Consider the following 15,345-nt stretch of genomic DNA (forward strand, 5'->3'; position numbering starts at 1 on the left):
ATAGACAGCTGCCAACTTTCGTGCCAGCCGTAGCAGGTGAGTGGGAAAGGGGGGAACCGGTTTAACGTTACGGCCAACGGAGGATACCAGCTTTCCGCCAGCTCTTATATATTTGAGAATGGGGTTCAAACAACGCAGGAGATTAGATTCCATCGGACTGGTGACACCAAATGTACGAAAAAGGAAGCGATTAAAATGCTGCTGCATAACAAACAAGCCAGTGTCAAGCTACACCATTAATTCTTCCGGGTTTCTGCCAAATTCGTTCGCTTTCTCTAGAAACGGGTGCAAATTGTCGTAAAATATGTTTACACGATTTCAAGTTATTCAAGCTAAGCGTCTCACGCTAACATAAGATTTCGTTTGCCAGAAAGCCTTAAAATAGCACCTTCGTTAATTAAGGCTAACACAATTATCGGTATGTGGGTACCCTTCACAAAGCATTATTCGATTATCATTTTCACACTAACCTGTTTATCACCTGACACTTACCATCTCATATCATTTGATCGCACTTTACACGTCATCGCCATTGAGTAACCGTCGCTCACATATTACTTCGGGAAAGATGAGCTACGGGAATTCTATTGAAAAAAAAAACTCTCCTCAAACATCTTTCAAAATAAACCTCACAGAACAACCTCACGCTAATGAAATTCGATTAAGCCCACCCACGGATCAGCACGCCAAGCATGGTCGCCCGTCACGCATAACTTATGCATTCATCCGCCCTAGTACCGGTTCCAGGACCTGTATCGGTGTAATGGTATGGAACGGTATGTAATGGTATTGAATACTCTTAACCAACGTTATCGATGAATTCTACAACAGCGCCAGTTTTTTTATTGCCATTTTCCCATCACATGTGGAAGGGAGGGAGGGAGGGGGGCAAAAATATGGGTGGGCTTTACCTCCCGTGGGGCACATTCAAGCGTTCACGGGTGGTACATTTGCGTACGTTAAAACGGAATTCGACGCACTGACACGGGCCTTTCGGTTGTAAAAAGAAACGGCATTTGGAGGAATTTCAGAATGAGGCGCTTCTTCTTGGAATGTTCCACCGAGACCATTGCTGCGAGGTGATGACGCTACTGTGAAATGGCAACTTGACATAAATAATGGCATTATCTCCATGCCTCTCAGCCAGGTTCAGTTTGGTGGGCTAACCGCATAGAGTGCGATAGCGCGATGCCTGCAGCAGTTAAGTTTCGTCATTTCGGCTGAGAACTGATTTCGTGCTTCCTGCAAGTTTTGATGTGTCGCACTGTTCAGCCCGGAAGACACGGAAGAGTGTTTCCGTAGCAGATATTAATACACAACATGTTAAGTAGAATTTGTAGCAGACAGTGGCAGAGTACGGCGATACCCCACGCTAACCATGACCTATGCTTGTGCGCTCGGATACCATTCACCGTCTGCTGCGGTCTACAGGCTAAAACCACAAACAGCTCGATGTTAATGAACTTCTTGTACGCGACGTGCCAAGGAACGTGTACGCGCATTGAACGCGTTTTGCCGATAAGGCCGTTCCCAGTCCCGATCCGTTTGGGAGTATTTATCACACATTTTTTGAGGTTTCTGCTATCACGACAACCGGGTGCGTACCATTGACCTTCCCCATGCGTGACAGCTCGCAAGTCGTATAAAAGCGCCCGTTCTCAAGGCTACGGTCGGTCATATCGTGCGCACAAGTGGGGCGCGTCACAGGTGGTAGAACCCTTCCAGCAGTGTGTGTGTGTGTGTGTATTCTTTGTGTGTGTTTGTTTTCACTCCTTCAGCCTGCTAAACGGTCGAGTGTGTTGTGTGAAGTGTGCCAGTGACAAGGATGCCGTTCGACAAGAAGCATTTGCTGCTGCTGCTGGACCGCCCCCGGGAGCCGGTGTTCATGGGCAAGGGTCGCGTTGTGTTCGACGTACCGGACAACTATCTGACCGATCGGTACCGGCCCATCGGTTCCGAAATCCAGAACCGCTTCGGCGAGAATGCGGAGGAGCGCATCCCGGTGCGCAGTATCGCGCTGCCCGATCTTCGCATACCGATGTCGCTCGGGCGCCAGGAACAGTTTTCGCTCTTCATTCCACGCCATCGGAAAATTGCCGCACGCTTGATTGACATCTTTATGGGTAGGTTAGCATGGTGGGAAGGAAGGATGGTATGCCCGCGCTGCTAGTGATACTCTTCGTCTTCCAGTGACCTTGACATCGGCCTGTGTTGGCGTACGGGCGTCACCCCGAAACGAATGGCACATAAATTGGCTCCATAGTAGCCATGGCTATAACTGTCTCATATTTCTGCTATCAAACGTAGCGCAATTGAAAATTGTTTCCATTGGCACGTGCTGTTTGCATCGGAAGGGGAAGATCTCAATGACGCTGGGCACGGGCGGGTGTCAAATTAGGGCTAGTGAACGGTTTTCCAAAATTGCTCCCACTACGGAGCGATTGCAAAGCACTATCGTACGGTGAATTGAACGTGTGTGCGTGTGTGGTGCGTTGCCAAACAACTGCACAGGCATAACCAGTTTGCTGTTCTGTAAATCTATTGTAAATTGTTTAATTTGTTTATTTTTGACTAACGAAACATAAAATCATGACAGTAGTTCGATTACGTTCCTGCCTTTCTCGGAATCTTCCTTTGTTAAATGTCACTTAAGTAAAAATAATATTTTTCGCGGAAACACAACACGACACCGACAATTCCAAACAGACAAATTATGCAGCTGCTACCCATTCGAGCGATTTCACAGCAATCGACAATTGATTTCCACCGTCAATGCGTTCGATCGATTTCCTGTACCGAGCAAGTCCGGTTTTTTTTTCTCTTTCATTTGGCTTGCCATTATTTGTGGCCCCGTGACGCTTATTGAACAGACGCCGGTCTATGAACGGCGACACGGAGCTGCACCCCTGTACTCGATAGATTCGAAACCACACTATCCCTTCGGTTTGGTGTGCTTCTGTTGCAATAATGTATGCAAAGCACGGCGTGCTTTCTTCCGCTTCCTGGCAAAGGCGGCGACCAGTTGCCGAACGGCCACCTACTGTTAGTTCCATTATTCACCACATGTCGTTAGAGAAACCCGTACCGTTGCAGGAGTGTTGTCGACATTTGAGTTGATGGTATACGGACCGGAGCAATATGGCAATCAAACTGATCAATCGTACCATCGGCTCGGATATTGAAATTAGTTTTGCTCCGTTTTAAATACTTCTTAGGTACTTCAACTATCAGGTGTGGGCTCTCTTGCTCTCCTATACCTTTCTTTCTCTCAGTTTTATTTGTGCTATTCTTCTGCTAGCATATTTAACCTACGCTTATAAGTTCCTGTGTGCGGGGATAGAAACCCCGCCAATAGTTGCTTGAGCTGGCGGTGCAAAAAAGATGAAAACTGTCAGTCAAATCGGTTGAAAAGTGTTTAACAACCCACTGCGCCTGATAGTGAAGGTTTTCGCAGCAACACAAGATGCAACACTTAAAACGCTTTCCCTTCTCGTACAGGAAGTGTGCGCTGAACGCGAGTTTCCGCTACGAGCAGCTTTCGCCAACGGTGGACGTTTTTGCTGTACATGCAAAAACCGTGATAAATCGACAGTGCTCGAACGATACGAATCGCTCGGTGAAGGTCGGGCTATGATTGTTCAATGCTTTTTCACCGAGGTCTCGAGTATGCCGGGTGCCAGGACGCAACAGTTTAATGAAACAACGGAAGCGAAGAAGAGAATGTTTAATTAATTCTTTTACCGATTTGAAAAATAAATACCTTTAACGAGTGTGGTTGGAACTATCAGCAGCATAATAGGTCTTGCAATGCGAATAGTTATGGTTTCATTCGATATGGTGGCCTAGTTTTTTTTTCTGAAGCACACAGAACAACACATCACAAACCGGGGGACTGTGTGCCAGTGTGATGAGATTTTCCCAGTACTCCGTTGAATATGATAAAGAGGCAATCACAAATCCAGACTCCGAGCCCGGGGTTGCATCACAGCCGTTGGCACAGAGCCCACGCAACGAGATTCACTACCACGAGCTAGAGGAAGAAAAATCAATTACGATAAAAGCCCGGGCCGTGACAAAAAATTTGTTGATATTAATATTACGCTGGAAAATACGTCAACCTTTCAGCTGCACATACACCAACACTCTTCTAAGTTTACACAGACAAACACACGCACACACAGAGTCAGTTGTCAACAGCACGGTGACGCTAAATCAAAACCCTGTGACTATCTTTACCACTCCAACTGGGGCCCGGCCCGGCGCGAAGGTCGAAAATCAAATCTTCTAACCTGTCCTTCCCGGGAACGCATCCCGTATCCGGAGAAATGGGGCGTGAGATATTGTTCAATTATTGCACCCTTCGCTAGCATCCTTCTTCGGGCGAAATCTAGTTACTGTACATAGCTTCGGTGGAAAGTTGCTCGAGACGAAACAAAAATTGATACCAGGGAGTATCAATGGGTGGCAATGGGTGCCGAAACGCACCGAAACTGCACGGTATACGCGATGTTATTTTCCTCCCTTTGCTTGCTCGAGACACATTTATCCTTCGAGGACAAATTGAGCTGTGAGTGAGATTTGTTTCCATTACTATGTGTCCACAGTTGGGTAAGTAAAGGTTATTACAGGGCTTTGGCTTGGGACGATGGTTAAAAATAAGTGGCAAAGTGTTTGGCTTGCCATTTACCCAACCACTTTCTCGGATCAGTTTGGGGAGGTTTGGTCTTCCTGGAAAACGAAACGGTTTGCCTTTCCAACCATTCCTTGGCAAGCGGCTAACGAATTTTGTCATCAATTAAACGAGACACTTTAAAAGCTTCGTTTACTCGAGCCGGTGCTCCATTCAACACTGTTTACATGCCCGAGTAGTCTGGCTGTAAATTTCGCAGCAAGTGCTCAAATTGAAAACCCTGTTCGATTTTTAGGAAATTGACATTCATTGCTTTGCCCATCCCGCTGCAGGAATGCGTAATGTGGAGGATCTGCAGAGCTGTGCCGTGTTCGCGCGCGACCGCATCAACCCGTACCTGTTCAACTATGCGCTCTCCGTTGCGCTGCTGCACCGGAAGGATACGCACGATCTCGATCTGCCCACCATCATCGAGGTGTTCCCGGACAAGTACGTCGACTCGAAGGTGTTTTCGCAGATCCGCGAGGAGGCCACGGTCGTGCCGGAGGGTATGCGGATGCCCATCGTCATCCCGAAGGACTACACGGCGTCCGATCTGGACGAGGAGCACCGGCTGTGGTACTTCCGGGAGGACATTGGGGTGAATCTGCACCACTGGCACTGGCATCTGGTGTACCCGTTCGATGCCTCTAACCGGGCGATCGTAGACAAGGACCGGCGGGGCGAGCTGTTCTACTACATGCACCAGCAGCTGGTGGCCCGGTACAACTTCGAGCGGTTCAGCAACCGGTTGCAGCGCGTCAAGCGGCTAAACAATCTGCGCGAACCGATCAGCGAGGGCTACTTCCCGAAGCTGGACTCCCTGGTGGCTAGCCGGGCCTGGCCGGGCCGGGTCGATGCGAGCGTGCTGAAGGATCTGAACCGCGAGGCGGACCAGATCAAGCAGGACGTGGCCGATCTGGAGCGCTGGATCGATCGCATTTACGAGGCGATTCATCAGGGTTTCGTGGTCGATGTAAGGCGTCGCCTCCGGCTCGGTGTGTGGTGTTGCCGTCGGCACTAATGTCTGGAATCGGCGTCTGCTTTCAGGAATCCGGTAACCGCATCCCGCTGGACGAGCAGAAGGGGATCGACCATCTCGGCAACATTATCGAGTCGTCCATCCTGTCCCCGAACCGGCAGCTGTACGGCGACATGCACAACATGGGACATGTGTTCATCTCGTACGCCCATGATCCGGACCATCGGCATCTCGAGTCGTTTGGGGTGATGGGCGACGTGGCGACGGCCATGCGCGATCCGGTGTTTTACCGCTGGCACTCGTACATCGACGACATCTTCCAGGAGCACAAGAACAAGCTGCCACCGTACACCCGCTCCCAGCTGACGTTCGACGGGATCTCCATCACCGGCATTACCGTGCAGCCCGAGGACGGGCCGCCCAACACGTTCCAGACGTTCTGGCAGCAGTCGGACGTGGATCTGTCGCGCGGCATGGACTTCGTACCGAGGGGCAACGTGTTTGCAAGGTAAGCGGCGGGGTCATAGGGACACAGACTAGGTCACCGACACAGGTACAACAACTCGTAACAGATTCGAGCATTTTAAACACTACACACGGCGGTTTACTGATGGTAATGATTAATTAATGTCTTCCATGTTCTCACTTGTTTCGCAATTGACCTTTATTGGCGCCCGCTGGGCGTTTTCACCTCCCCCTGTTAACGAGTTTCTAAGTGGATAAATGCTAACGACAAGTTCAACATCGAGCGCAACCAATTGCAGCAAAAACCCGCACTTCAACATGTTGACGTGTAAAACAGGTTACAAATTAACACACGACAAAAAAGCATTTACATCAAACCATATCATGCTAATCCTACCAATATATGCCATTGGAGCGTTGTCGATACGTGTATGTGTGAGAGTGTGGTGTTGCACTACAGTCTACATTATTTCTCTCTGGCATATTCCCCCTGGTCGACTGTCCGCTGGGCATCTCTTTCTGGCATTTATCGAGCTGGTTTATTTGACACCGACCTCCGAGGGTTACGCGGGCTCCCAGCAGCACACATGCTGCAGCTCTGCACGCTTGTTCGATTGAAATTTAATTGAATTAACACGACACCGGCAACGTGGATGCGGAGAAACGTATGCTACGAGCAGAAGCAGAGCGCTGCAAAAAAGCTTAAAATGTAGTGTAATTATGGTATGAGCATGCAAAACGTACAGCCCTTTGCGCTCGGACACCGCCGGATGATAGATGGGCAATGAAGCGTGTCTGTCAGGTTCAGTAGTTTCCATCCGCTCAACACATTGTGCTCTCTCGTTTGCAAAGTTCGCATGATCTGCGACCGTTTAGTACCGTGCAGCACAGCGCATTCGTGTGTGAATAATGCTCCAATGTGATGGAGTTAAAGCATTGCGTTTCGGTTTATTTTTAGCTTCGAAATACATAAAGCAAAATTTTAAGTTTTTGAACCGCAATTTTCATATTAAATGTTTGTGCAACTGATGTTGGTGAAATTATGGAATATTTTTTAGCTTATTAAAGGTACAGTAAGTTTCGATGAACGTTGTACTGTTGATGACGGTTGTGTATATGCAACTGTTCTAACAAATATTACCATCGGTATTAGAGTGTGTTAAAACGGTATCATACTTGTGCTCGGAATTCATTGCATCCACATAGCGCACACAGTTCAAGTAGAGGAAATTATGCAGTTATGCTTCACAGTCTCTCCCCTCTTTATCGCTCTTTCACTATGCATAGCTAATTATCCAAAGCGAACCGTTAGTGGTACTGCACGCTACATCATAAATAATACTATGCTTATAGCCCATTGAAACGATGCAGAACTTCAACAAAGTTCCTCCATCATACGTCATTACACCCCTACGGGAAGGACTTTTTTCTACACACAACAATGAATCAGCTTTAATGCTCACATACACATAGCTGTTTGCAAAAAGGGTTGTTTCTTCTGCATAATACGCCCCGCTATAATAGATACGTTTTGCGGGAATTTGTACGCCTTCCAGCATCCGAAAGTGGGTAACACTACTTTCAGCTTTTCTGTGCGTGTTAGAAAACCCCAGCAAGAGAACGAACGAACGAACGAACGAACGTTTTCCATGCCAACGAGCGGGTTATATCGGTACGTGAATGAAAATTAAGTTGGCGAAAGTAATTTAGCCCGAAAAGCGCACAGCATAGCAAGAGAGAGAGACAGAGGGAGGATAAAGTTTCGCTCGTTTTAATTACCATTCTTCTCCAAATAACACACACATACACACGCACACACGAAAGGAAGTACCAAACCGGTAACGGTGAAACCGAGACCAACCAAGACCGAGATCTGCTGAGGACAGGGGAAGGTGTTGCGTCTTAGCACATTAGCTACTCAATGATGCTACTGAATGTGACGTTTTCGCACACTCCAGAATTTTACTTCCCACCTGGGCAGACATTTGCGATTTTGTTAGTTTGGTAGTTTTGGGGGAAAATGAAATTGCCAAAATGGTCCACTCTATAGCAGCACACTATGAGTAATGGTGACATTCTGACTGCAGCTACTTCCTTACTTTACTGTCAATCCCTTCCATTCGCCACAGGTTCACCCATCTGCAACACTCCCCGTTCGTGACCACCATCATGATCGAGAACGATTCCGATGCCCAGCGGATGGCGTTTGTGCGCGTATTTCTCGCACCGAAAAACGACGAACGCGGCACACCGATGGTGTTCCGCGACCAGCGACTGTTCATGATAGAGCTAGACAAGTTCCTGGTAGCCTGTAAGTGTCCGAAGTGTCGAACCGAACGCCAAACACACGCCTTTCCTAATTTATGTGTGACCCTTTCACTGTTCCCCATGTTACCCACAGTACGCCCCGGTGCGAACCGGATTCGACGTCGTTCGAAGGAATCCACCGTCACAATTCCGTTCGAGCGCACGTTCCGCAACCTGGACCAGAACCGACCGGAAGCGGATACGCCCCAGGAGGCTGAGTTCAACTTCTGCGGCTGTGGCTGGCCAGCGCACATGCTCATACCGAAGGGGCTGCCGGAAGGGTTGCCCGCCGACCTGTTTATCATGGTGTCGAACTACGAGGAGGATCGCGTAGTGCAGGATCTGGTCGGCACGTGCAACGATGCTGCGTCGTACTGCGGGGTGCGCGATCGACTCTACCCGGATCGGAAGGCGATGGGCTATCCGTTCGATCGGGCCGCACGCAGCGGGGTGGACAGTTTGGCCAACTTCCTGACACCCAACATGGCGGTCCAGTCGATCACGGTAGTGCACAACGATCGCACTGTGAACAGAACGGGCTAGATTGGTACCAGCCCACACAGGAGGGTGCTCTTATGCTTTAACTCCGCGCGGAATTGGTTCGATTTACGCATTTCCTTGGATTACTTTTTTTTCTTATGCCTTTTCACCAACGATAATATATGTTAGAATGTAGTGTAGTGTTCAGCCTTGGTGGGCATACAATGTACTCTTCGTCGTAACAATTGATTGATGCTGAATAAATCTGCTAATATGCAAATAACCAATAACTCAACGCCATACTACGTATACATGCACATGGTATAAACACGTCAGTTGCTTACTTGTATTTAATTCCATCTTCAACTGATACGTTCAATCAGTTCCAGCGGCTCCACTCAAACGATCAGCGCACTGAACGATTGAATAGATTAACTAGATTGTCGTTGTTGCTCGTTATTTGAACAGCCAGTTATCAATATTCATGATATACAGCTCGCACATACATATACAGCTGTCGCCTAAACTTACCAAAACGAACGCCACTCGACAAGCCGGAATCAGTATGGAAATAGGATCGTTACACATTTGGCTACATTTCTCCGTACGAGCATACAAACGCATCATCGCAAGTGTCGCCCAATCGCCCAACCCACCAGAGCCGAGCTACCTTTGCTGGTGAACAGTCACGCGTTCGAACGGCAGCTGTCACCGTACGAAGGCAATTCACTGACATGCTTCTGTGATTCGTTATTTGCCGACCAACGATCGATTGCAGCACCGAATGTGAAGCTCTGCATTGAATCCTCTCTTCCAATTATCCTCGCCACGATGCTTTAACTTGCTGAATGGAGTTATGTACACTACGCACTAAGTTAGTTTTCAATCCTTAACCAACTCTTTCGCTGTAGGTTTCGAGTTTTGAGATTTGAGGGTATGCATTTCTTAACTTAATTTCCAATCAAGTTGAACGCCGAGCGATGAAAACTTTTATATTACTTTACGTACAGTCATCCCTTTTGGGTGTACAGCATCGTTGGAAATAGTTTTGGAATTGTGATCCATTCCCATCGCATGCCACAGAGTTAACTTTCACTGCAGCATTATTGCATCGTAGCCCATAAGCAGTGATGCTTAAAGTTGACGAGATTGGACATATTCTTTTCTATTACCGTGCATACGGCACATGGACCATCGCCATAAGGAATTCTCGTAACAGGATGTCGTCTCAAAAAAAACCTCCTAAATAGTTTACACGCCCGTATGGACGCTTTGTTTAAACGTGTACGACAATAGCTGTCCCAGATGAAGGAAGCGAGCCAACCCAATGTCTCCCACAGGAGCAACTTACCGATCGAACGAGATTGCCACCAGCGTAAACACGGACGATGCGACGGACATGTTGGCCATGAAGTTGTTTATCGTGCAGTACACCGACCCGAACGGCCAGTCCGAGTTGAGCATGAAGATGAAGTTGAAGGAACAGTTGAGCGAGGACATCAGCAGGTCGGCCACACTCAGATTCAGCAGGAAGTAGTTCGTTACGGTGCGCATCCGCCGATGGGCTGCAGAAAAAAAGGGAAGCGTCAGATAAGTTGGTTTCTTTTTTTTGTTGCATTTTTGACATTTTGCTGTGGAGTTTAGTGTACAGGTGGAATCGGTTGCTTCATACGCAAGTAACGTTAAATAGCGTTTCAGCTGCTGCTATAGCCTATCCGATCCTAAACTGTGCCAATGGTGCTCACTTTGTTCACAGAACAGTTCCCGAAATCCATTACACCGTAAAAAGAATACAAATATTCAAAATTTAATGCTTTTACCTATGGCTGAGTGCCGTAATGGTGTTTGGTCTGTTTATTTTCTATCTAGATACACTTTTAACAGCACCGTAAATGTACGCATATGAAGCCGGCCATGATGCTCAAAATAGCACGTACTGCACTATACTAAAGGGCACATGCAGTTGGCTACCTTTTTGTCGACCGTAATGGACAAGCGAATTTTTGCATCCAAAGTGAGTGTTTTTAACTGCACCACTATACAGTGCTTGTAATTTTTTGTCTTCCTGTTTCTACGTATCCTATAAAGGGTCAGTTTTGGATCGTTGTTTTTTTTTTTAAGCAAAATAACCCCCAAGCCTGCAATGCAATCTTTCGAGTTCGTGCTATAGTTGAACGATCATAAAGTGGAGAAACACTCACACCCGAACGTACACGCAACGAGCAGTCCCGAGTTGGAACGTAATGCAAACTAGGGAAAAAAAACCTTCAGGAAACTTTGCTTTCTTTTGTGTGGTTTTACTATGCATATAGCATAAACACAGCCAAATCAAGTAATGCAATGTTGTTTTAAATCTGGCAAACCGCAGCAAGAACCACCATGTGCTATTACAACTAAAAATCGTATGGTAAAACACACATCATATTCAAAACTGAAAGACTTTAAACAGTTGCTTTAGGCGTTTGCGTTAATTCGATATCAAAAGTGTCCTAGACCAAAAAAACAAGAACATTATACCGAAATGTTTGAACAGACAACTTTAACCACCTTCATCAACGTACCTAACGAAATGAAGGGACCTGCGTTAGGGAAGTAAAGAAAAAAAATGCAAAAAGTGAATAAAAGTTGGGCAACATCTAACGAGGTGAATGTGTCGTTGCGTTTGCTCCCGCTGTGACGCGACTGAAGGTTTTGCAAAAGTTCAGCATCGTTAGCAGACCTGTGCTCGTCAATCAAATCACCTTGTGCCGTCTTTTTTTATTTTCGTTCTTGGGTATTTGTTCCCGTTTATCAAAATATTTATCCCTCGTTGTTCACTCTCGATAAGTTTACCTTTGTTTGCAGTATATCAAATTTAGGATATTACTGAAAAGGGTATTCAACGATAGGTACCGGACTAGAATCACAGTTTAATTAAAATTACCTCTTGTGGTGTCAAATCTATTGCTAATCGTTATATGGCATTAAACGTGTTTGGTGTCCGATAATTAAGATTAATGCTCATTGATATTCAATTATTACGAGTCAATTTATATTAGGTTCAGCATGGTTTCCGAAGTGTCGACACTTTAAGCTTTAGCTTCAAGGATAACTTTAAAATCAAATCAGACTAAACACACAAACACCCAAAAAGAACCCTTGTATTATGTAGCAATTAGGATTGATGATTCAGTTTGCCCTTCGTTAGTTTGGGACCGAAGCTTGTACCTCCTATCTAGCGATCCTAGTCCCTATCCTATTATGTTGGATGTGTGAATTAATCCAATTAATTCATGAAAGATTTTTAAATCGCTTATCCAACCAACCAAATAACAAGAAAATGAGACGCATAATTTAAATATTTTCCAGAAAGGACGAGTACAGACAAGTATTGAACATAAACACATTGGAGACAACCATTGTCGTATAATACAGTAAAGTTAACCTGAGGTTTTGCTTTTTATACTTTTTCTCTACAACATGGTTGTTTGCATTTAAAAAAAAAATATAGCATCATCCCAAGTCAAAGCAAAGATTATGCAAGCTTGGCTAGACAGTAGATGTAGCAGATGCCTCAGGTCACGGCTTGCATGGTTACCCTGGAGTATATACGTATCTTCTCAGCAGAGCGGCATCATTGATTAGCGAGAATGGAAAACTTTTACCTTATCTTACCTTACCGACCAGACATACGTTGCGGAAACCTTTTCTGTTCGGTTATCTCACCTACTGACGCCAGCGATAACGAGCTCCTTGCAAACTTAGACGAACCTCCTACCGCTGCACAAAGCCAAGATAAATACACCCCATATCTAGCCTTTGATGTTTGGGAAAGCTTCATTTTTGCTTTCCGAAAAATGTGTTTCGCCAAACGATGATTATGTGTGAGGTAGACTTTGGCTTAACTCTGATATCTTTATCCTCAAAGCTAGCTAGAGTGTTCCCGCTGGGGGATATTTGAGTTGACACACTGTCAGTGAGACACGAAGCTGGTACACAGCACAATCCTTTGACCTTTTTGAGGTGTTGTTAAACCCTCTAGCGTGAGATCAAAATATTTGGTTTTATCTGGTTCAAAAATCACACACTCAATTAAATCGTAGCGCACTACACTTTAATGACAAACACCGACACTCTTCTATGTCATGTATCACACTTTGCTTGCCCGTTGCATTATCATCGCGGCTTGACATAAGCCACCATAGGGTGAGATAACATTCCTGTTCACCACACAGACACGCACCTATTACAGCTACAGATTCAATGGCGTGTGAACAATCGAGATCGATTTGCATGTAGGCACGCTTACCACGCGACTTGATAAGGACATTAACAATGCATTTGCCATTGCCACCGAGCAATTATGTATCGATTATATTCAATTTAGCAAATAATCATCGATCTCGTGTTGACGTTGTCAACTAAAAAACCAATTACCATCATCGGAAAGCCACGATAGCAGCGTAAAGATTGCTTCGATAAAACAAACGATTACCACTGCTGCCATACCGCAGGGAAATGCGGTGCCCACCCTTCCCGTCCCAATCCGAATCGGGATAGAACTGACCTTAATTAGTGTGGCTAGTGCAGCCATTTGTTCCGTGCCAGCAGTGATCACTTTCCGATGCAAATAACAATAGCATTACATGGCGCCTGGCGAAAATGTTGGGCGGAAGCGAGTAATGACCCTGGGTAACATAGCGCATGCAAATTGCCAGGAAGGTGATGAAATTATCGTTCACGGTGCTAAGGCGATAGGAGGATGCTTGCTGGTGTTTGTTTGTTTTTTCGAAGCTCTTTATTTTCCAATTGATCGACAGGTGGAATTTAATTTAAATTAAATACTTTAGTAGCCAACTTTCATTGGAAGGAATTACAGTTGAATGGATAATCGGTAACGTTATAATGAAGACTGTCACTGCTAGTAGTGTTATATCTATTAACCTTTTGTACTTTTAGCTATTATACTCGAATCAGTATCTCGTACCCAAATTATAAAACTTTTGAAAAGTGACAATGAAACTCTAGAAACGTGAAAATCTTGAAAACGAAATATTAAACTTGTTTACATAAAATCAAACTGCATAATTTTGCTTAGATAGTTCGATAGTTAGATAGATAGTAGCTTAGATTAAATAGTAGTTATAAAGATAGTAGCTTAGATTAGTTATTTTACTTTAAAAGTTTAGAAATCCAATTTCAATGTTTGCCGGTTAATTTTGATAGCCTTATTCGTGTCGCTACTGTTCAACCATTATACTTCCTACTTTTCCCTGCTCCCGACTTCAAAACAACATCGTTATACAATATGGAACCTGTAATCAACTAATCACCGACCAACAAGAACAAATGGCACGTAACTATCCGTAACAAGCCTTCAAATGACAATGATGAACGGCTTTAATCTTGGAAGGCTTGATGTACACTTTCAAAAATCCTCATTATGGGCAACCCACCATTGGCAGGCATTGCGATACCGCCGCTAAACTCCGGAGCTGGCACGAGGTTGGCAAATGGCACTAAACTTTCCCAAACCACCAGTCGACCAGCGATCAGGCGCGAACCTTGAGCGGGGCTCGGATTTGCCAGATTGATGCTTTCTAATTACCCGCTCCATCCAAATTCGCGCCCACAAAACGTAAATTAATAGATCGGATCAATGCCGGCTGGTCTGAGCATCGGCGCCCCGAGCGGTCCACTTACCGAGTACGATCCACAGGACGATACAGTTGCCGGTGATGGCTACGAGAAGCATCGCGCCGAACACGACACCCCATGCGGTCTTCAGCTGCCAGGGTAGCTCGTACGGGCTTTTGGTGGTCGGGAACAGGCATTCCGTGATGAACTCTCTGCGAACGATAAAACAAACAAGTAAAAGTGAACCGCTTCTCCGCTCTGTAGTGGCCATTGTGGGGTTGTTTATTCGTCGAAAGTTTACGTTTGCCGAAATAGATGTCCATGTGGTAAAATTAATCATGAGTACGGTGTTGAACGATGAGCCCCGATAATGGCAACTCCGGGAAGACGGTCCAGAAATTCTGGACCACCAAATGACAAGCGAACATACAACAATCGGCAACGGCAGACCGGTCAGAAATGTGACGAAGGTTGCAGGAGGGTTGTAATGGACGAATCGTCGTCTTTCTTTCGGCAATGGCAAAGAAGGCGACATTCCCAACTAATTTAATGGCACTCCATATTCTTGGCCCCGAGCGAAAGCACACATTCACATCACGTCCGGATTTAGCCGCAAAACACGACGATATATCTGTCGCTCAATTAATTTCCGTTTAGTATATGGCGTTCGGACACGGGGGAGGTCAGACAAGGGGCCCACGTGTTTCTACGAATTTTGTCCTTACAGCCGTGAACGGCACTGGACCAGAGCGGACTTCCAAGAAGCGAACTTCCGGTATTGTGATCTCACCCCACTCAATACTATAACATTCTCGGTTTCACGGGC

At 45.9% G+C, this 15,345-nt stretch overlaps 2 protein-coding genes across 4 annotated transcripts in view; one reads left to right on the forward strand and one right to left on the reverse strand.

The window, feature by feature from the left end:
* LOC121603753 (tachykinin-like peptides receptor 86C) overlaps positions 1–15,345 on the reverse strand; it is a 52,982-nt gene that overhangs the window by 22,551 nt on the left and 15,086 nt on the right. For all 3 annotated transcript variants that reach the window (XM_041932956.1, XM_041932953.1, XM_041932954.1), the window contains exons 3-4: positions 14,586–14,731; positions 10,255–10,468 (exon numbers count right to left, since the gene is read on the reverse strand). In XM_041932956.1, coding sequence (XP_041788890.1) covers positions 10,255–10,468; positions 14,586–14,731 — 360 coding nt within the window. The remainder of the gene's footprint in view (positions 1–10,254; positions 10,469–14,585; positions 14,732–15,345) is intronic.
* Positions 1,666–9,186, forward strand: LOC121603751 (phenoloxidase 2). The gene is made up of 5 exons (XM_041932950.1): positions 1,666–2,123; positions 4,963–5,645; positions 5,720–6,159; positions 8,246–8,427; positions 8,518–9,186. Exons 1-5 carry the CDS (start codon positions 1,826–1,828, stop codon positions 8,964–8,966), a joined length of 2,052 nt encoding a protein of 683 aa, XP_041788884.1. The 5' UTR covers positions 1,666–1,825; the 3' UTR covers positions 8,967–9,186.

Source organism: Anopheles merus, chromosome 2R (genome assembly GCF_017562075.2).
Source record: "Anopheles merus strain MAF chromosome 2R, AmerM5.1, whole genome shotgun sequence".
Classification (NCBI taxonomy): Eukaryota; Metazoa; Arthropoda; class Insecta; order Diptera; family Culicidae; genus Anopheles; species Anopheles merus.

What these genes read in the sequence shown, in the direction of transcription:
- LOC121603751 (XM_041932950.1), top strand. Translation starts at nt 1,826, where the DNA reads ATGCCGTTCGACAAGAAGCATTTGCTGCTGCTGCTGGACCGCCCCCGG. An exon ending in CTTGATTGACATCTTTATGG is followed by an intron (nt 2,124 to 4,962) that starts GTAGGTTAGCAT and finishes ATCCCGCTGCAG; the next exon opens with GAATGCGTAATGTGGAGGAT. An exon ending in AGACAAGTTCCTGGTAGCCT is followed by an intron (nt 8,428 to 8,517) that starts GTAAGTGTCCGA and finishes TGTTACCCACAG; the next exon opens with TACGCCCCGGTGCGAACCGG.